Genomic DNA, 23,416 nt, shown 5'->3' with positions numbered 1-23,416 from the left:
ATTGCCCCAAACTGCGCCCCCCACCAGCCTCCTCACCCCCAACTATCACCCACTGCCAGGGCCTGCTTGCCCCTAACTGCCCCCCCCACCACTAACATGATCGCCTCCAACTGCCCCCCCCTTCAGGCCTGCTTGCCCACAACTGCCACCCCCTGCTGGCCTGATCATGCCCAACTGCCCCCCCCGTTGGCCTGCTGGCCCCCAACTGTCCCCCCCCCCCCCCCCGCTGAACTGCTCGTACCCAACTGCCCTCCCCCACCAACCTGATCGCCCCCAACTGCCCCCCGCCAGCCTGATGGCCCCTAACTGCCCCCCTGCTGACCTTTTCACCCCCAACTCCCCTCCTCTGCTGGTCTGATTGCCCCTAACCGCCTCTGCCTCAGCCCTCCACCATGGCTTTGTCCAGAAGGTCTCCTGGAAGGTCTCCTGGTCTAATTAGTATATTACCCTTTTATTAGTATAGATAGAATTCCCAGTGTAGTTGTACCAAACTGAAAATATTTTTTTGTTAAAAGGAGTTATTGCTAAGTAAACAGGCATTAAATGACTTATAATTCCACTTTATTGAACTGAACATTAAAATATATATTACAATTTGATTCTAGCAACATTTTGATATTTAAGTAGTATTATAAAAGGTATGTATTCTGAAATATTTATACAGGCTGGCAAATAGTTTCATGTGTACTGGTAGTATGATTTCTCAGTTGCACCTAGTTATATAATGATGATTCATAAAGTTAATCATTGAAGAACTTCCCTAGTTCTTTCCTAATCTAATCAATTTGTGCCATGCAAAGAATTGATTTTAAAACCAAATTCAAGTTAATTCATAACAATTTTTAAAATTTACATTGAAATAAAAAAAGGAATGTTTGTAATATGTTAAAAACCATCCACAAAATGAGTATTACTTTAGGAAATACATATGTTATCTTTCAATGCTAAATCTGTTCTAAGGGGTAGCATTTGGTTAAAACTCTTTTTAAAAAATCTGTATTCCAACTTAAAAATGCAAGTATGCAAAATATATTATTACAGCCTTGGAAAATGTAAATTTTAAATGTTAATGTTGTTGACCCCTCCCCTGCTAACTCCCAGGTGCTCATCAGACTTTAAATATGTATTTCATAAGGATTGCGTGTCTTCACCAAGTCCTCAATTGCTTGTCTGTCTGCAGCAGACCCATGACCTCACAGAGGGAAGAGTAGAAGGGAAGCCAGGTCTCCACCACACAGCCCAGACTCCTGCCACTTAGAATGTCAGGATAGTTCGGATGCTGAAATGCAAAATGATAATCTTTAGTGATCTGTGCCCATACCTTCCAAACAAGAACAGTTTAAGAAATTACCCTTCCTATCTGTTATAGGAAACATAGGTAAACTGTTGTTGGAAATCCTTCCACACCTGAGGTCCACACCAGTGAACTTTCCTTTTCACGAGTCTCTGATAAGAACATCTGCAGCTGGCTGACAGGGACAGGGGCTTTCTGGCTGAAGAGAAGGCATGAAGAAGCCTACGAAGGGGAGCAGGAAAGGTGATGCATGGTGCTTAGACTTCTGGATGCCTGGAGACTGTGGCAGTAGGTAAGACCTACTCCCTCACTTTATCCCCACAGCCTGGCACTGAGGGTAGAGCAGGTGCTAAGTTCTTAGCTGTGGAATGACCACATCCATTAGTAAACGAATAGTAAAGGCTTTCAAAACCATGCAAAGGCATTGACATTTTGGGCAACTTGAGTTTTAGCAGCTTAGTGAAGGCCTGACAACTATGGTAAAATACAGGAAGGCAGGAGACCTGTTTCCATGCTACTGTGTTAACACGCCCAGGGGAGAGATGGCTGGACTGAACTAGGTAATGCTCTGGGCAATGAGAGGGAGGGGAACTGGAGGAGACCCTGGGGTTGCATCCCTGGGGCCCAGCATCTGTTTGCATGTGGTGGGCAACAGTGAAGGAGAAGTCCAAGGTGATGCTCTGCTGCTAGTCTGTAAAAGCAGAAAGGAGGCATTGCTTGCTGAGGTAAGAGGTACTGGTGGAAGAATTATTTGGGGTGAAGTTAATGCAAGTGGGACACAAGTGTGGCCATGCAGGAAGTAGATGGAAATGAAGAGCTTGGGTTTATAAAGCTCCACTTGTGATATTGGAAGCAAAATTCCTGAGAGCAGAATTTATGTTTCCAGCTGGCCATATTAAGCTACTTGTTTGGCTTAACTTAGTGAAGACTGTTTAACCCTTTGTTTCCTTGCTTAAAAACAGTTTGAATGTGTGTTCATAATACAGTGACCTGGTAGTCTAGACCAGATGGGGAGACACCAGACAACATTGGAAAAGCACTCAAGGGGAAACTTAGTGGAATCTGGATCTCAGGTTAATGCACAGTTAGTTTCTGTTGCTAATGAAACCCAAGTCCTTGGAACACAGCGGATGCTCAATAAGGATGTAGAGACCCAGTGAGTGAAATGTCATTTCATCTTGGAGACAGGCTCTCTGGTTGCTGTCCCAAGCATCCATGAGCAGACATGGTAGTGACGTTTGTGTGAATTTTTCCTGTTCTACCTCTCCCCTTGCCCAACACTCAGAAGTAACAACAATAGTGACAAGAACACCCATGTTTGTCCCTGGCCAGATGTCTCAGTTGGTTGGAGAGTCATCCTGTATACCACAAGGTTGTGGGTTTGATCCCCAGATTGGGGCATGTATGGGAGGCAGCTGATCAATGATTCTCTCTCATCATTGATGTTTCTATCTCTCCCTCTCCCTTCCTCTCTGAAATCAATAAAAAATATATTTAAAAATCTATGAAAACATATCCTTGGGTGAGGATTAAAAGGAACACTCAAGTTTGCCTGGAGCCTGCCAGCTCTGTGGGAGGAATTTGGGGTGTGGTGAAAAGAGCACAGGCTTTGCACTGAGTTTGCATCCTGGTGCTGCCCCTACAAGGTCTGGCAAGTTATTTGTGTCTCACAACTTTAGTTTGTTCAACTGAAGATTGTTATCATATCTCACCTGCAAGTATCTGAAGAAAGCACATTTGAAAAAGCACTTTGAAAATTGTATACCAGGAAAATGTAGCATTTCTTGAACAACCTCTTTATGATGAAAAAAAGTAAGCCAAGATGAAACCAATCCAGTGTAGAAAATCCAAAGCCCAGAAGATTTTTAAAAATTGGTTAATACAGCCCTAGCTGGTTTGGCTCAATGGATAGAGCAACAGCCTGTGGACTGAAGGGTCCCAGGTTCGATTCTGGCCAAGGGCACATGCCTGGGTTGCGGGCTTGGTCCCCAGTAGGGGCGTGCATCATTGATGTTTCTATCTCTCCCTCCCTCTTCCTTCTTCTCTAAAATCAATAAAATATATTTTTTTAAAAATTGGTTAATACAGGACAATGACATACTAAGTCTATGAAAAAGTAATCAGCTATATCAATCTTATTAGTTTAAAAAATCAGAAATAAAATATGAAAGAAACTGGTATATTTATAAATATTGAATTTTTAAAGGTAGCCTGTGGAATAAAGATGAGATCACCATAAAAACAAAACAAAACAAACAAACAAACAAAAACGAGTACCTTTTCCCTGAGTAGAGCAATTCGAATCCTTCTTGGATTTTTTTAAAAGGTAAAACATGGGTTATCAACTGGTCCAGGTCGAATTTCTTTGCCAGGAAATCAGTCACTAGTTTTGGAACATCATCTCTGCTTTTCCAACCTGTAAACAAGCACATATTTTCTTTTTAGACTTTACTAAATAATATTTACATTTTATTATATTTGTATGTTGTCTCTTCTGCATTTTTACCTTTTCCCCATATTGAACTATTCTCAACTGCACACTAATAAGCCATTCTCTCAAAGGTTAACCCCCTTCCCCCCATAAAAACCCTTCATGACCCCACATCTCCTTCAAGCTGCCCAATATCTCTGTTCCTTTTATAGAAAAATTTTTTTACTTTACAGAAAGATGCATCTCTAGTTCATTGTTTCCAGTTCCACTTCCTGTTCTGCCACTATCTCTTGAGCCCATTCAGCTCTCTGCTCTTCAGTTCTTGTTGAAGTCACCCTGACACACACAATGCTCAATGCGGGGAAAGCTTATTCTCTTTCCACAGCATCATCTAGGGCACAAACATGAGAGGCTGCTTTGTACAAAGGCAGTTCTTTAGAGCTGGCTCCTTAGGGGAAATAAGATGTGAACTGACAAACAGTAAGAGATATTGACTTTGACCATTTGTGACATGTAAGGAGATTACAGATTATACAGGAATATTAGAAGTAAAATTCAATTATTCAGTAAATATCTATTGGGTATACCCTAGTACCAGGCACCAGGCTAGGAATATAGCAAAGCAAAACATATCAGGTCCCTGCTCCCAAGAAGCATGGGGACCCTCTCATTTTACTGCAGAGAGACTGACAATAAACAAGCAAATGCAAAGGAGGTCATCCAGTGACAGCAGGGGGAGAAAGACAGAGTAAGGACCATAGGCAGTGTTAAAGGGACAGACAAGGTGGGAGCAGGAGGGAATGCTATTTTATAAAGCTCAGGGAAGGCCTGCCTGTTAAAGTGACATTCATACAAAATATAAGGGAAATGAGCTAGGCAGGAATCTTGGGAAAGAGTATTTCAGGGAGAGGGCAGAATAAATGCAAAGGCGTTGAGGAGTGTTGGCAAGTGAGAACAGTGAGGAGGCCAGTGGCTGGAGCAGAGTGAGAACAGAATAGTAGCAGCTGGGTACAGGGGGCCAGATCATAGGGCTCCTTCTGGCCATTGCATGTTTGGGGATTTTATTCTGAGTGAGAAAAGAAACCAATAGAGCAGCTTCTTTAGTAAACTAATTACTAAAATTCTGTGGCACCCCAAAACAGAGACATTATATTTTTTCCCAATCTGACAAAAAATAAGCAAAATTTTTATCAACTTGCAAAAAAAATAGTAATTACCTACTCTTTTTGCTCCAAAGTGACTTTTTTAAAAAAAATCAGGTGCCTATACTTGTTTGTAAGCATTTCTGGTACCAAGAATTAACCAATTGGATGCAATCTTATGTGACATAACCAATAAGATGCAACGTTATTACCTAGTCACAGTCTGGTTGCTCTATGAGGAATGTCCTATATAGGGTCAAGAGCAGGGAGACCATTTAACAATGCTGAAAGTTGCTGATGGTGGCTTGGACAAGTGATGCTAAGAAATTGTCAGGCCCTGGGTATACATTGAAGATAGAATCAACAGGATTTGCTGAAATATTCATTGCATGAGATAAAGAGTGTAATGCAAGGTTCTGGGCCTGATCGACAGGAATGATGGAGAGATCACTTATTGAGATGGGAAGGCTGTGGGAGGAATATGTTGGGGGATAGGGCAGAGGTGGTGGCATCAGGCGTGGTTTTTATGGTAGGTTAAGTTTGCATGTCTATCAGATATCCAAGTGGGTATGTTAGGTAGGCACTTGTAGATCAGGTAGAGGTCTAGGCTGAAGATATAAACTTAAAGCCATGAGACCAGAGTAGATTACCTTGGAAGGACATGGAAATAAGGAAAGGATCTGAGGACTGACACCAAAGTTGGAGATCTGAGGATGTGGAGGCTCCAGCAAATATTCCTGGAAGGAATGACCACTGAGGTAGGAGGAGAAGAAACAGAATAAGAACAACAAACAAAGTAATATCTAGGAACCAAATGAACAGAGTGTTTGAGAAAAGGGGGACATCAGCTGTATCAAATCCTGCTGATAGTTTATATGCAACCAGGAGTGAGAATTTACCTTTGTCTCTGCCAGTCATTTTGGTGTGAATCTCAATTGTCCCAATAAAATGAAGCAATCCATATTTGTTTGTTTATTTTGGCTTTGGGTTCAGAAGTTTTTTGCTGATGCAATTGTGGATTGAACAAATTCTATTTTTCATACTTGTTCTTGCATATATTGAGAATAATGGATATAATCAGCACTTCCTATCCAATAAAAGCATTCCCATAGAAAGATTGCTGGTGCCGCTCATTGAGGCCTTTGAGGAACTTGATTTGAAAATGTTAATATTAAAAATGTGCCCAACAATATTAGCTTTAAATCAAGGTGAGAAGTGGGCCTTGTTTTGTATCATTGTGGTCACAGTCTCATGTTAGGTCACTTCATACCCATCCTTGGAACAAAGACCTTTGAGGGAGATATGATGAGAGAATAGGCTTCACTCACTTATCAAAGGAACCAAATTCAAGTCCTCCTGAGCCAGAGGATCCACCTTCCTTACCTCCAAAAATGCACCCCTTCCACGTGCGTCCAGTGAAGAGCAGCATAGGGTCGAAGGTGAGCATCTTGGCTGATGGAGGAGCACCTACCACCACGCTGGTCCCATAGTTCATGTGGCAGGATGCAAGGGCATCAATCTAAGTTTAAAATGAAGAGGGCTATTTGTTTCTTATGTTTCATAGTATCTTATGGGCTCATAAGTGCCCTACATACTCTCACAGTTCTAGTAGGTAGTTCAAATTCCCAAGTCATGACACTAAATTAGGCCCACATGCCTTTTGTTTTTTGTTTGTGTTTAAAAATTCCCAACACTACTCTAGTCTTAATTTAGTCTTTCATACATTTGCCCTTTAAGGCAGAAAGCAGAAATTACTGTGATCAGTGTTCATGGCATTTTCAGTGTGTCATGGATCAAAGTGCAGTGGGAAATTCCTGTGATATTTTCAGACTAATATCACCATTTCAGATAAGCCTTGGAAAATCATTTGAACTAAACTAAATCGAATTAACTATACTAAGTCAATTAACTTATTTTTTTAATTTAGTGTCAAAGTAAATAAAATACTAAAATGTGAGATAAAGAAGTGGTGTTATTTTTGTGTGGCATCTCTGAAATTAACTCCACATTTTCTGGTCATTCATCCATCGGGTTTTTCATTAATAGTTTTTTGAATAGATGCTAGATTGTAGCAATGGATGTTGGCATTTTTCAGAGATCAGTGTTGATAAATGAACCATCTGGAAATCAACAGGCCCTAACAGTATGTCCAATAGTCCATGTTGCCTCTGTAAATGTATAATTTAAAATGATATTTGTTACTATGGGATAATTCTAAGTGCCATAGGAAAAGAATGTAATAACAATGGCAAATTAAAGACTAATTATTCATAAATTACCACAATCTTAAAGTGAATTATATGTACTACTCAATCATGAACAAGATTGGCTTTATCTTATATTTCTGAATCTCCTCAGCCTACTCAAGCTTAGCCAGAAGCTCTGCACTTGTTTCTACATGGAGGGCTGGTGCTGCTGGCTGCCACAATGGAGCCATGTTTGAGAAAGTTGAAGGCTCCTATTTTAAGAAAATTCAGATAGGAGAAAACTAATCTCAGGTGTAAAGAGTGAGAGTTGGATAAATCACGGATTTGGAGGAAGAGACTGCCAAATTTGGAAAAGTCCACTTCTTCCCTGGATCTTCTCATCTCTCCTCAGGGAGTCACTTTGTGCTATTTGGCTTGCTAAAGTATAAGCAATGGGCTTGCCTTTTGCCAATAAATTTACATGTGCAAACAAGGAAGAGAACACATAAATTTGTTTAGATGGTCGACTACCTTGCACTCCGGTTACATGAGAGTGGTGTGATATGATATTTAACTTTAGTCACACAGACCTGCTCATAAGCTTTTGACTTTTAAGCAAGGTTGTTTCACATTACCAGCTTTTGCCTAATAAGTATTTCAATAGTTGTTTGTTAATAAAGCCATAGAAAATGACTTTTACCTTTTATGATCAAATAGCTCAGATATTGTGTGGTTCCCCTAATCTTGGCTCTTACCATTGTGTCAAGACGCCCAATGACTTCAAAACTGTAACCCACAGTGTTGCCTGTCATTTCTGACAGCACCTCACTGATGGGCTTGGTAGAGTCCTTGGGGCTGATGCAGTCGGTGGCTCCTACAGCCTTTGCCTTCTCAAATTTGTCTTTGTTGAGGTCAATTCCAATGATCCTGGATGCACCAGCGGACTTACAGCCCATGATGACTGAAAGACCAACTCCTCCCAGGCCAAAGACAACACAAGTGGAACCAGGGGTGACCTGTGGAGAGAAAAGTTCATGCAAGTGTTAGAGGTGGGATAAAACAAGTTAAATCTGTACAGTGTTTCCAATATTAAGAACACAAAATTCAGAGGCTGTTAGGATTGGATCACTTATTCTGTTGGTAATTCCACAAAGATGACTAGAAACAGAAGATCTGAGAACAGAAAAGGAACAAAAACAGTATTTGCCAAATAAATAAAAATCCTTTATAAAAGGGTACATCATATAAAATACCTTTGTTATGGGAGTTTTTAACCTCACCTAATCTCATAGCAGGATTAAATAAGCATTAAGTTCTCTAGTATCTCTTCTCCACAAAGCTATGCTAAATCTGTTTAAGATTTTGGTCTGACTAGCATTTACTTAATAACCATAACTCTGAGTCATTTTAAAATAATTTTTTAAATCAAAATCAAACCTCCATATTTCTTTTTTTAAAATATATTTTTATTGATTTCAGAGAGGAAAGGAGAGGGAGAGAGCGATAGAAGCATCAATGATGAGAGAGAATCATTGATCAGCTGCCTCTTACACACCCCCTACTAGGGATCAAGCCTGCAACCCGGGCATGTTACCTTGAGTGGGATTGAACCCAGTACCCTTCAGTCTGCAGGCAGAACTTTGTCCACTGAGCCAAACCTGCTAGGGCACCAAACCTCCTTGTTTCAATAGATGATCTATGTGTTGTTGTTCTGGGTAGAGGGAACCATCTGAAGTTAGCAGAAATGAAGACTGATCAAGTTAAAGATTCAGAGGCAGGTGAGAGGAGGTGCAAGAAACTATCGCTTTATAGATGGGTGACTGGGTCCTAGGGAGAACTGCTTAGAGGTACAGTTCCTTAGTGATTAAAAATATCACCCACATAGCCACCATAGTCTAATGCTCATAAGAGATTAAATAAGGAAGTCCTATAGTGCATAAAGGAGACTTGTTCCATACCTTCCTGGAGCTTATCATCTAATACTACAAGCATCACTAAAGATATGAGATTTTGAGATTTGGGACACACACTGTTAATGAAGCAGCCATGTTCCCTTGAATAATGGAAGAAGTTCTCTTAGTTGGAGTAGACAGAAAAACAAGAAGTTCTCTGAGTAAGAGTGATAGGAACCAACTACACGAGGATTCGGGAGATGAGTGTTCCGACAATCAGAATAGCATGTGTAAATGCCTCCATACAGGAACAGCTCAGCAGGCGTCAGGATGCTAAAAGAGGCAGGTGTGGCTGGCTCACAGTGGGGGATATGAGATTGTCCCAAGTATGAAAATCACTGAAGGATTTTGCAGCAAAACTAATGTGTTCCAATTTATATTTTATGAAATTACCCCAGCTTATAAATGGAGATTTATTTGAAATGGTCAAGAAGAGTAATTAAGACAACAGAAGGGAGGCCATTGCATCTGTCTACTCAAAAATAATGATAGTTCATTGAAGAAAATGGAGATATTTAAAATATACCCTGTATGTAAAGTTAACAGGACTTGATGTTGGATTTCATCTAAGGTGATGGAGAGGGAAGATAAAGAATGAAGAAAATTGGAGTGGGCAAAATATGTTTGAGGGGCGGGGAGTAAGAAAATTAAGAATTCCATTGTATACCTATTCAGTTTGAAATACCTGTGAGACATCCAAATGGAGATGTCTGGTAGGGAGTTGGAAAAAAGAATTTGGAGAGAGTTTAAGTTATAGATTTGGACTCAACTAACATATATAGTTTTTCTAAAGACTTTGGAGTTGATAGCATAACACAGGATGGGGGTTGCTTGATTGTTTGTGGAGTGGTTGTCCTATTACAAATTATTACATGTTATTCTACTTACTTCTTGCACTCATTAAGAGTAAAATAAATTTAGTCCAAATAGCAGTCTTAAAAACTCATTCATATACCAAAAAAAGACAATAAGCCAGAATTTTATTTTGTTGTTCTAGAAAAAAACAAAACACCTCATTCATGTTTTCATCTTATATACCAGCTATTATGGATTGAATTGTGTTCCCTCCAAATTCATATGTTGAAGTCTTATTCTCAGTTCCTCAAGAATGTGCTCGTAGTTGGAGAGAGGGTCTTTGCAGAGGTAACCAAGTTAAAGCAAGCTCATTAGGGTGGGCCCTGATCCAATATGACTTGTATCCTTCTGAAAAGCGGAAATTTGGACACAAAGACTAGCATAGCTGAAAGGTGATGGGAAGAGATACAGGGAGAAGACTGCCAAGAAGAGCTGCCTGGAACAGATGCCCCACTCACAGCCCTCAGAGAAAACCAGTCCTGCCAGCACCCTGGTTCTAGTCTCCAGAATGTGAGCAATAAATTTTGGTTTAGGAGACCCAGTCGGTGGTATTTTGCTATGACAGCCCTAGCACACCAACAAACCAGCGTTGGTACCTACTTTGTGAAAGAAAAAGGATGTGTTTCTGAATCTGAGTTTTAAAATTTAGAAATAAACCAAAAGGAAATGTTGAGGAAACACAATTAAATCTAGATATTTTCTTTTCACTTGTTTAGAAGTAAAATGTCTAATCTGAATTTTTCATTTTTTCCTCCAGTTGATTTGGCATTGTGTAGAAACAGCCTGCATATAATATGTTTTCAAAAGTCTTTAGGATTCCAAGAAAATCATTAAAAAACCAAAAAGGAAGAAACTAGCCTATCCGGATTCTTACCTTACCAGTTTTAATAGCAGCCCCATAGCCCGTGGAAAACCCACATCCAATTAAACAGACTTTCTCAAGAGGAGCTGCATCATCAATCTTAGCAACGGCGAATTCATTCACCACTGTGTACTCAGTAAACGTACTGGTGTTAACGAAGTGGTAGACCGGTTTGCCCTTGCATGAAAATCTGGTAGTGCCATCATCTAGTACTCCACGGCCGGTAATGCTGTTTTATACATCAGATACACAGGTCAGTTAATTCAATGCAAAATTTAGCACAGGAACAATTTAAATGGCATAAGAGTAAAAATGTCTGAAACCTACTCGCTCTTAATACAAAAGTTTCCATCCGGGTTGAGGCAAGTATTGCATTCTCTACACTGAGGCATAAAGAGGGGGATGACTTTGTCACCTAGAGGGAAAACATCATGATATAAGATGTTGGTCATTAACATTAAAATATGAAATAAACAATTGTGAATTGGGCCCATGCCACATACAAGAATTTCTTAAAAGTATTCTAAAATGTATAAGCATCAGAAGGTTTGCTTGCTAAAGGTCTGCCAAATTAAACTTCATTCAGTGTCATCCATTCTCCCTGTATCCTTTCATCCTCTTAAATTGTGTCAAGACTTTCTCTGCTAATCCCTAATTTGCTGAGATAATCAGACCCTACTTATCTCAAACGTGTAACGTGTTATGTGCACACCTGGTTTCACTGTAGTTACTCCTTCTCCAATGCTCTCCACAACCCCAGCTGCTTCATGTCCCACGATCACTGGAAACCTGGCCACCATTAGTCCTTTAATCACATGGTCATCTGTGCGACAGATTCCTGTGGCCAAAATCTGTGCTCAAAGACAAGAACATTGCACCAATCAGCACACTGGTCACTTCACAGTTGGGAGGACATCTAACTCAATCTTGAAAAGATTATAATTGTTTATTCAGTTTGGTTGCCTAATATAATAGTGTTGACTCATAGAAGATTCTGAGCTTAATACCAGCCATCGGACATGATCCCACTCATCAAGGGATTGATTTACAATATTGCTGTCTCTGACTCTATTTTGAATCTCAATGTCTGTCTATAGCAAATTGGTGCTCTTGGGAGATATGCAGATGTAACCATGTGGCCAGCACAAAAGTAGATTCTTATAGCCAGGCCCTCTTAGGACTCTCTTAATGAAAGGTGATGGGAATGGCATGCATGAAGGTAAGTGAGGAGCAAAATCTTACTACAGTGCATAAGTCACAGAAGATCAAAGACGGGCAGCAACATCTACTCAGCAACCTGGTGTCCAAACCAATGCTTAGGTTATGCCCAAAGGAACAGGGGACACTCCAGGAAGCTGTTGTTTCTCCAGACACAAGTAAATTTCTCATTCTTTGGGAAAAGTAATCTCAATACTATCTGACTTCCAAAAAATTTTAAAAGAAATCATTAGTCATGATTACTAACCATTTTTAAAAATCAGAATTATGTCAATAAAAATTCAACAAATAAAAGTTTTAGTGCTGTTTTTAATGAATAATTGGCATTAATTTCATAAGCAGCATGACAAGACCCTTAACAATAAACAAGAACCACTAAGAAAATTAATGTATAAAATTTGAGAAACATCTCTTTATTCAAGAATACAACTTCAAATAGTGATATACTCAAAATAGTTGGGGTAGCATTTTAGGCTTATGTATTCTAATGCTCGTTACCTTAATACGAACTTCTTTAGCCTTTGGTGGGGCAACTTCTATTTCCTCAATGGAAAAAGGTTTATTCGGTCCCCATAACACGGCTGCTTTGCATTTAATAACCTAAGAAATTGGTGAGAATGACAATGGGTCTTAATTATGTCTATACATATACATATACATATTTCACAAAAAATAAAAATAAATAAATAAAAGATTTTATTTAACATTCTAATTTGACCAGGATTATTTTCATTAAAACTAGAATTATAAATCTTAGAGATCATCTCATGTGCTTTGATATATGAGAAATGTAGCCTGAATGATTGATCCATAGTCACATGACAAGCAGGGCTGGACTAGACCTGAGCTATAGCCTTTCCAGCCTTTTGTGTGTTTTTTAGTGAAACATAATATTTCACTAAATTAGGTTTTTGTACTACAACTTCAAACTAACAAAGCCGTCATCTTTGTATCACTTATCCACAAGGGCAAATGTATAAAACAGATAATAATGCTGCTGATTTTTCTGTAAGAATTTAAGCTAGTATTTAATTGCTGTATAGTCATGTAGCAATGGGGAGGAAATTAGAAAATTAGCATGGTTAGAGATGAAGGGAACCACAAACGTCCTGAAGTATCATAGAATGAGTTCCTGGGTGACTCACTCTGTCAGTTTGCATCTCTGTGTCCCTTTTTTGTACCTAGCCCAGTTTTAACATCTAATTGGGTCTTAAATGCTTAAAGCAGAAAATTATAAAAGTAAACATTTTTTATGCATCCAATGCTTACTCAAATTTATAAGAAAAGCATGAAGAGATACATCCACTTCTACCACTCCTGCCCTCCCACATACCATACTCACATCCAGATATACATGTAAAGGACGTAAGGAGGAAAATAAATACAATAAGTTAATAAATATATAGTGCAATAATTGTTCTCCTTAGTTATAAAAATGTTTTTATGTTTATAAAATAATAAAATATTCGATTTTAAGTCCATAATAACGTTTTATTTAATGAGAATACCCAGTATGGTAGAAGGGGAGGCAAAATGAGCAATTCATTATTAGAAAATAATTTGTAAGTACACATCAAGATACTAAAAATTTTTTCTCGTAGATGGTAACATTTAAAAATTGTTTTCCTTGAATTTTAGAGATAGAAGGAGAGGGATAGAGATAAAAACATTGATGAGAGAGGAACATCATTGATTGGCTGTCTCCTGCACGCCCCCTACTGGGGATTGAGTCCACAACCTGGGCATGTGCCCTGACCAGGAATCAAACCCATGACCTCTTGGTTCCTGGGTCAATGCTCAACTGCTGAGCTACACTGGCCTGGCATAGATTGTAAATTTTATTTTTTGGCAACTATATTGAGATATCTTTGACAAATAAAAATTGAATATATTTAAGGACTATAACTTGATATTATATGTATCATCACAATCAAGCTAAATAACTTATCCATCATCTCTAGATAGTTACTAGAGTGTGTGTGTGTGTGTGTGTGTGTGTGAGTGTGTGTGTGTGTGTGTGCATGTCGAGAAGATTTAAGATCTATTCTTTTAGAAAATTTCAAGTATTTAATGGAATATTGTTAACTATCATCACCACACTACACAATACATCTCCAGATCTCGTTCATCTTGCATAACTAAAACTTTGTACCCTACTTAAGAGTATCTTGACCTTAGACACAGAGAGCACACTGGTGAACCCCAAAGAGCAGGGGGATTGGGGAACTGGATGAGAGAGGTGAGAGATTAAGTACAAATTGGTAGTTACAAGCAGTCATAGGGATATACAATACAGCATAGGAACTATAGTCAGTAACGCTGTGATGACTGTGTATGGTGCCAGGTGGAGACTGGCAGAGTTGGGGGAACACTTTGTGAGGTTTGTGATAATCCGGCTACTGTGCTATACACCTGAAACAAACATGGAATAATGTTAAAGGTGGACTGTAGTTAAAAAAAAAAAAGGAAACATTAGATTCCTAGTATGTCCCTGGCCCCTTTCAAGCAGCTGCCTGGAGGCAGTGAGTTAGAATAAGTCCGTGCTCTTGGCCCTTTAAGAGGAACACCTGGGCCGAAACCGGTTTGGCTCAGTGGATAGAGCGTCGGCCTGTGGACTTGAAGGGTCCCAGGTTCGATTCCGGTCAGGGGCATGTACCTTGGTTGCGGGCACATCCCCAGTTGGGGGTGTGCAGGAGGCGGCTGATCGATGTTTCTCTCTCATCGATGTTTCTAACTCTCTATCCTTCTCTCCCTTCCTCTCTGTAAAAAATCAATAAAATATATTTAAAAAAAAAAAAAAGAGGAACACCTGGGACTGCCACAGCCTCTTTGTTATTCGGCCACAATCCCAGCTGGTTTTTACAGCCCAACGTTATGGGGACTTCTCTTCCTAGCTCCGGACCCTGGACTGGGGCCTGGTGTGGGGCTGGGACCCCTTGCTCCTCAAGGAAGGCTTCCTCAGCAAAGTTATTCCTCCCAATTAAAAAAGTCACACGTGGGAGGAGAAACCAAGATGGCGGCATAGGTAAACACCTAAACTGCTGCCTCGCACAACAATTTCAAAACTACAACTAAAAGACAGAACGGACACCATCCAGAACCACAGGAAAGCAGGCTGAGTGAAAATTCTACAACTAGAAGGAAGGAGAAAAGCTCACAGAGAATTGGAGGTACGGCAAAGGGGCTTTGTGCGCGCAGAGAGGAAGGGCGGCTGAGAGCTTGGCTGACTTCCTCTGGCGGAAGGGGGAAGGAAGCCTCGGACCGCGAGCTGGGAAAGGCAGAAGTCTGAAGGCGCACACGGGCCAGTGCGCACAAAGGCTGCGGAGGTAGCCATAGGCTTTCCCTAGTGAAAGGGAGTCAGAGGATCCGGACTGAGCCCCAGTTCTGACTGCAGTGAACCCCGGTTCCAGGCGAGCCCCAGGGGACCCACGCTCTTGTAGGGGGAGTCTGGACTCTCGGGCGGAGACTCAGGAGCCGGGGAAGGCGGAGGACTGAAAGTGCGCACACGCGCCGCGCCGGTGCGCACAAAGGCTGCGGGGGTTGCCACAGGCTTTCCCTAGTGGAGGGGAGTCAGAGGATTCTGACTGCACCGAGCCCCAGTTCTGACTGCAGTGAACCCCAGTTCCAGGCGAGCCCCTGGGGACCCACGCTCTTGTGGGGGGAGTCTGGACTCTCAGGCGGAGACTCGAGCTGGGGAAGGCGGAGGACTGAAAGCGCACATGCGCGCAGGGGCGGGGCTGACAGGAAGCCAAGACTGAGACTCCACCCCATCCAAGCTGAGCACAGAGGCTATTGCAATTTGGCAAGTCTAATCCTATAAGGCTGTCTCCAGCACCGGGCTTCTCCCAGCATAGACACAGCTGATCCTTACAGCCAACTGGCCCGGAGGTCAATTCTTCCCAGTGATACCAACAACAATAAAGACTTAATTACAACAAGGCTGTACACACAGTCCACAAAGGGGTGCACCAAGAGTGTCCACCTCAGGTTAACTGGGGAAGCAGACCCACTGGGCCATATTGGAAACCTAGCACAAATATCTACCTTACCAACTCAGGGATTCAGTGAAAATGCGGGGTCAAAGAATCAGATCACAAACGAAAGAAATGGAGGAAAACAAACGACTGGATATAGAATTCAAAACCACGGTTATAAGACTTTTTAAGAATATCCTAGAAAAGGCCGATAAATATAACGAGACCCTCAAAGATATGAAAAAGGACCAACTAGAAATTAAACATACACTGACTGAAATAAAAAATATTATACAGAGACCCAGAAACAGAATAGAGGAACACAAGAATCAAGTCAAAGAATTGAAATACAAAGAAGCAAAAAACACTCAACCGAAAAAGCAAAAAGCAAAAAAAAAAAATCCAAAAAGTTGAAGATAATGTAAGAAGACTCTGGGACAACTTCAAGCGTACCAACATCAGAATTATGGGGGTGCCAGAAGAAGAGAGAGAGCAAGATACTGAAAATTTATTTGAAGAAATAATGACCGAAAACTTCCCCCACCTGGTGAAAGAAATAGACTTACAAGTCCAGGAAGCCCACAGAACCCCAAACAAAAGGAATCCAAAGAGGACCACACCAAGACACATCATAATTAAAATGCCAAGAGCAAAAGACAAAGAGAGAATATTAAAAGCAGCAAGAGAAAAACAGTTAATTACCTACAAGGGAGCACCCATACGACTGTCAGCTGACTTCTCAACAGAAACTATGCAGGCCAGACGGGAGTGGCAAGAAATTTTCAATGTGATGAATAGCAAGAACCTACAACCAAGATTACTCTACCCAGCAAAGCTATCATTCAGAATTGAAGGGCAGATAAAGAGCTTCACAGATAAGAAAAAGCTGAAGGAGTTCATCACCACCAAACCAGTACTATATGAAATGCTGAAAGGTATTCTTAAAGAAGAGGAAGAAGAAAAAAGTAAAGAGAAAAAATTATGAACAACAAATACATATCTATCAACAAGCCAACCTAAAAATCAAGTGAATTAAAAACCTGAGGAGCAGAATAATCTGGTGAATATAATAGAATCAGGGGCATAGAAAGGGAGTGGGCTGATAATTCTCAGGGGGAAAGGGGTATGGGGGGGTTCATGAAGAGAATGGACAAAAATCATACACCTATGGATGAGGACAGTGGGGGGGAGGTAAGGGCAGAAGGTGGGGTGGGAAAGGGGTGGAGGGGAGCTATGGGGGGAAAAAGGAGAAATAATTGTAATAATCTGAATAAAGATTTATTTAAAAAAAAAATAAAAATAAAAATAAAAAAGTCACACGTGGGTGTTGGACCAGCCTGTTTCTCACCTCCGCCCCTCCTACCAGTCTAGGTGTGCTTTCTTCTTTAATTTTCTGGTTGTAGAACTAGTATTCAGCCAGATTTCAGGCAGCTCTGAATGATGTTGTTCTGTATTTTAGTTGTAATTTTGATGTGGTTGTGGGAGGCTGTGAGTACCCGTGTTTACCTATGCCACTATCTTGGTTCTCTAGGATGATTATTGTTATGGACCAGATTGTGTTACCTAATATTCATATGTTGAAGTCCTGACCCCCAGTACCTCAGAATGTCTCTGTAATTGGAAATAGAGTCTTTTAAGAGGTAATTAAGTTAAAATAAGGTTATTAGAGTGGGCCATCATCCAATATGACCAATGTCTACATAAGGACACAGACATATGCAGAGAGAAGACCATGGAAAACAGAAAGAAGATGGCCATTTACAAGACCAGGAGAGGGGCTCAGAGGAAACCAACCTTGCTGACACCTTGATCTCAGACTTCTAGCTTGCAGAACTGTGAGAAAATACATTTCTGCCGTATAAGCCACCCAGTGTGTGGTACTTTGCTGTGGCAGCCCTAGCAAATTAAACATTTATGACTAGAGGCCTGATGCACGAAATTCGTGCCAGGGGCTCGGCCCCCGCAGCCTCGGTGGCTGCCTAGGCCCTCACAGCCAGGGCTTCGTCCAGAAGGTCGTCCAGAAGGCCGTCCGGATGGTCATTCCGCTGTTTGGCCATCCAGTCTTATTAGCATATTACACTTTTATTATTATAGATAACCAGGGGAAAAGTAATCCCCAATGTAAAGGGAGCCCTTGCTCTCATGAGCTACACTGAAACACTGGAGCAACTTGGAATATACATAACCCCTATGCAAACCACACAATTACATAACCATCTCAAAAATTATACAGCTTTTATGCTAAATTATCTTAAATTATACACTGTATTATTAATTATAATTAGGAAGTGCTGCCTTGAGCCTACTGAGTTCTCCAGCATTGGAAATGTCCTAACAACGACTAGATATCCATTTTATAGAGGTGGCATAACTAGAACTTGAGAGTCACTAGCTTCTATAGTGCAAAATTAATTTCCCAATTAATTTAGTTTTGCTGGGTTACTGACCCAAATTAGAGTGCTTTCATTCTACTTCAATTCATTCCAGGATCAATGATTTCTAATTCTAACAGCATATGGCCTCCTCATTGTCACGTTACCCAGCCTTCAAAGACATCTTCATTTTTAGGAACGTTAAGTCAAGCTAAAGGCATAGTTACTTAAATAAAAACAATGAAATAAATAAAACAAACAAAAGCATCTAATGCTATAAACAGTCATCTATCATTTAAAGAAAGGAACTGTACTGACCAATTTGCAAATGAAAAATGACAAAGCTATTTCTGAAGTTATTGTCAATTCAGTTTTTTAAAGAATAAATATACTTTACTATAATGTATTCCTGTTTATAAGGATTTTTAAAAACTTGTATTTTAACAAAAACTACATCCTTAACAAATCTTAAAAGCATGATACTTTGATGTCTGCTCTGCATTCCAGAATTAGCATTTTTCCATGGTTAGCAGCAGGAAAACCTTTCCCAACAGCGGGGAAGGAGCCCTGGTCTCCCACTGAACCAGAGCTGAATGCTGCATGTAAATGAGACTATGGAAAGTCTCTTCATGGAAAAATTTTGCTGCCAAGAGCAAATGCCTAACTATCCTGAGATTAAATTATTAATAATGTCAGTATAAACCACTTTAAGCAGTGTAAACCGCAGTAAAAACAGTATAAACCATTTATCCATTTTCCATCAATGTCTTATTAAGAAACCTTCCATATACTGTTTTATCTCATTTTTATTGGCACATTGATATGCGCCCCTCCCTCCCATGCCTCCTCCCAGGCATTTAATTCCTCAAGAAATATCCCAAATACTCAATTACTTTTAAGTATTCCAAGTTTTAAAAATCAACCCCACATTCTTAGACCAAGATCACGAGGATACAGAAATGTTCTTACTTTTCCAGCAGTGCCCATCCTGCTTTCCGCCTGGTTCTGTATTTCAGTCAACAGACTGTTTCTCACTAATGTTTGGCTCGCTCTGCTGTAAATAAAAGCATCTTGTACCCTCGGATAAATAGTCCCGCTCAAATCCGCCTTCAGCAATATGACTCACCAAGGCTTTCCAATGGTCCAAGCAGCCCCACCCTTTACGGAGCAAGTCATGAAAATAAATGCAGTGACTTTTGAGCAAACCAACGGTAGAGATCTAACAAAGATAGAATAATCCAACCTATTGAAAGGGCTGGAGGTATTGTTATCTGCCTTAGAGTTGGGGATTTAGACACAGGTCAGGTTAGCTGAGTTCAACACAATTCAATGAAAACACATTCTGAGCTCCTGCAGCCGCTCTGCCCGGTTTCGGGATGTGTGTGAATATTTGTATTTGTGCTCTACTTCATTCTGCAAAGACTTGCTGTAGTTTGTGGAAAGCCTATAATTAAACATAAAGGACAATAGGGCCACAGAGATGTAATCAAATTAGAAGGTATAGATTGGGAAGGAGAGTTGGGGATACATGGAACTTAGTGGTGGACAACAGTAGTTTCTAGGTGTTTGGTGGATAGAAAGAAAAGTGAAGCTTGTTGCCCCTAAATGTGGTCCAAATTACAACCTAAACCCAAATCTCCATTATACACAGAGCTGTCTCATTTGGTCGTGTAGTTTGTGCGTGGCACACGGGTGCACTGTGCAGGGCAGAAGGCAAACTGAAATGCAGCCTGCACGCTGGCTCTCAGAGGCCAAAGGGCTTCCACATCCGTGGGCAAGTGCTTAACCTCCTGAAATAGCTGTTGAGCCACTTCACACCCTACTTCTTCATACAAGATGCAATGACCCTGGAATCTCCTGAATTTACAGACTGCATTGTTGCGAGAGTGTCCAAGACAGATTTTATTAATTATAATATTGGGGACACAGTGGCTCACTGTCCTCCAAGTGAATTAATTCTATACAAAGGAGACTGAAAGGGCAGAGGAGGTTTTCTAAGTCTTCAGACAAAGATGTTTAGACTCTGAAGTACTTTTCAGATAACAGCTATACACAAAAGTTTGTTTTGAAAAACTCTTATAAGCTCTACCGCAGAGATCTCTCTCAATGTATTTATTAAGTATTACGGGTCCAATTTAAAATATATTTATGTTTAATTCAGAACCAGCAATTAGGATTAGCCCTGTAGCCAAATTAGAACCACCAGGTAAAATAAAAGCACTACCAGCCCATGAGGCTTGAGTGTGAGCCATTGTTTTAGCTGCAAAGGCTGAGAAACCAGGCCCACCTTGCAGGCAACTTCAGACAAAGTGCAGCAGGCTTGGACACAAAAGTATCCTGAAGCTCAGCCTTCAAACCAAAGAAACCAAACTCTATCTCAGCAACAGAAAGGAAAGTTGTTTACTTATGAACAAAGGCAAAAGAGCACCAGCCTGGGAGGTGCCAGCACAAATACAAAATACTCATTTGGTAACTCCCTCCTTCTTGAGGCCCTGGCACAACCTTATAGCACATTAATCTAAAAAAAAACACCAACATTTTACAGAAAATAGTGGTATTGAGTGAGGTTTAACATCTGTGTAAGCTATATGGTCCTAATCCCTTCTCCAGGAGAACTGATTGGGTGATAAAATGTCAAAAGCTGCAACGTGGAAGGTAACCTATTAAAAAAAAAAAAGTTGAGCTAAAAAAGTTCACAGTCATGTTGGATCATACAGCACATCAGCCCTAATTTGAGGTTTGGAGGAGTTGCCAGCTGAATGTCTTGCAAACCTTCCCACAGTGTTTCTATGAAATTCTGGGGCCACCAACCAGGATCCCAAATCTCCTAAATGCTGTGAGCCTGGCGCCACTCCAGGAGCCTCCAAAGACACGTGTGAATCTCCAAACACCCATGAACTCTCATGTGCCCAGGACAGAATGCACAGGAGGGGCTTTGAGAAGTGAGCTGCAGGAGTGAGGGCTCCGGTGGCAGACGCACCTGCTCAGGACCTGGGGCCTCGCTGGAATATGCAGGACCTCAGCTACCTACTCGTTAAATGGGAATAACAATCAATGAGTTACACGCCTGTCCTGTGGGTCCGTGGTGAGGGTCGTAAAGCACTTCCTACACTGCCTGGATCATAATCAGTAGCAAACAGGGTTATTATTAACTAGGTTCCCATTGGCAACCAAAGGTTCAGATTTTAAAATATTTAAAATGTAGCCACTTGGGACAAAATGACCTGGAGTCCAGGCTCAGAAAATAACTGTTTTGCAGAAATCAGTTGTGCAGTCCCAGAACCTCCCCTAAAAGCTTGGGGCTAAGACTCTACTGCCTGCAGGTGCCTCCAGAAATTCAGGTGGAGCCAAGGGGCACAGTATGATGCACACGAGTGTTTGCCCAGGACCAAGGGGGTCCCAGGACGCAGGAAGTCGGTGCTAAACCCAGGAGAGTCCCAGGCAATGGGGACTGTCACCCTGTGCACGCTCAGCACCACCCCACTTCCCTGAGTGTGTGTGGTCCACGGGGTCCTGTCCGCTCCCCAGCGCAGCCCTCCTCTCACAGCCCTGACCCTCCACCCTCAGTGACAGCTTCTGTCCTGGACACCGACCAGGCCTCTGCGCATCAGGCTCAGAGGACAGCAGGGAGGAGGACAGGGTCCCTGCGGTCAGGAGAACTGGGTGAAAGCTCTGCTCCTCCGCGACTGCCAGAGCTGTGGCCACACACTCAGTGCTCTGAGCTTCCGGGCGAGGAATCACCTGCTTCCAGGCTTGTTGCGCCTAAGGGAGGTCGTGTGTGTGGAAGCGCTCGTTACACGGTCACACACTCAGAAAATGACAATGAGGATAACTCCAAGACGGAGCCAGTAAGAAGGGGGCCTGTGTGCACGGGGAAAGGACCTAGTTTTTGCTGAATCATTCTTAATAGCAGAAATGGCCATGCAATTACAACATGAGCAGCACGCAACTGCTAGCCACCCGGAATCACAAGAGCCAACGCCAAGCATTAGGGTGAGGCTTTATCCTGGCCTTTGTTCACGTTTTCTCTCCAACAGGCAGCTCAGGCGGTGGCAGGCTGGGGCCCGCCTTTGATCCTGGACTCTGCCAGCCCTGCGAGGACGGCCCTGCTGGAAAGAGGGGCGGGCGGGGTCTGCGCAGCTCTGCCCGCACAGGCCAGGATTTGGCTCATCCTTCAGGACGCGGTGCCAGCTCGCAGAGCTGCTGGGTGGCGGGTGCTGGGAGGCTCAGAAAATGCTCTCCCGCGCACACCTGTCCGGAAAGAAGCCCACATTTCCTCAGGGAGGGCTTCGCCTCTGCTCCTCCTGCACGCCCCAACCGCGCAGTCTCCCACTGAGTGCGGGCTGGGGAGAGTTTCCATCAAGGAGGCCAGGAATCTGAGCAAATACAAACCCCAGCTGTTAGTTCCCCTCATGACCTCTCTTTAGGAAAGCCCACGGAGAAATCGGTGTGCCGGGAATCTGGCTGGGGAGAGAGGAGATGAGTGGGGGCACAGGGCCCGGCCCGGCTTCACCGCAGAGCGGAGCAGGGCTGGTCCTCACAGAGCAGCTCAGCCACAGGCGTCACAGCAGCGGGAGGGGGCCTGCGAGGAGCTGGAGGCAGAGACCTGGGAGCAAGGCAGGCAGGCTCCGGTCACACACTCAGAAAATGACAAAGTTATAGTGCAAGATTCTGCACAAGGAACATGATGGACGGATGTAATATTCAAAGTATTTATTAGCCTGAAAGGCATGGGCACCAGTTAATGAGAATGGATCCACAATCATATTAGGGAGATGTCCGCCCTGGAAATGGGGGCAGGAGTTAATATTTGAGTCACTTTACCACCTGCCAGTCACAACTATATGATCAATTTACATTTTTTTTCATTGAAAACTTAAAATGACCCTTTGAGGAAGCATTTAAGAAAATAGTGCTCAGAGACTTAGACAACTTGTCCTTGGTCCCACAGGTAGTAAAGTTAGAGTCTGATTTTAAGCACAGGACCATGCGCACCATATTGCAAAGGAAAGTTCCTTCTGGTAAATTCGCAGAGGAAACAAGTTTAGACCAGATGGTCAGCTAGTGTTGATATGATAAAAGCAAAGGATACCTGATTTCTTAAAGGAATTATTTAAGTTCTTAAAGACT

At 41.8% G+C, this 23,416-nt stretch overlaps 1 protein-coding gene across 1 annotated transcript; it reads right to left on the bottom strand.

Annotated features, from left to right (window-relative positions):
• Nucleotides 1-544: 544 nt before the first annotated feature.
• Nucleotides 545-19,338, bottom strand: ADH7 (alcohol dehydrogenase 7 (class IV), mu or sigma polypeptide). The gene is made up of 9 exons (XM_080647110.1): nucleotides 19,256-19,338; nucleotides 12,439-12,540; nucleotides 11,435-11,573; nucleotides 11,050-11,137; nucleotides 10,735-10,951; nucleotides 7,809-8,069; nucleotides 6,251-6,386; nucleotides 3,572-3,710; nucleotides 545-1,279 (listed from the first exon to the last, which is right to left on the bottom strand). Exons 1-9 carry the CDS (start codon nucleotides 19,271-19,273, stop codon nucleotides 1,255-1,257), a joined length of 1,125 nt encoding a protein of 374 aa, XP_080503236.1. The 5' UTR covers nucleotides 19,274-19,338; the 3' UTR covers nucleotides 545-1,254.
• Between the last annotated feature and the right edge of the window lie 4,078 nt (nucleotides 19,339-23,416).

Source organism: Plecotus auritus, assembly GCF_963455305.1.
Source record: "Plecotus auritus genome assembly, chromosome: 1".
Lineage (NCBI taxonomy): Eukaryota > Metazoa > Chordata > Mammalia > Chiroptera > Vespertilionidae > Plecotus > Plecotus auritus.
This window is presented reverse-complemented; position numbering and strand designations above follow the sequence as displayed.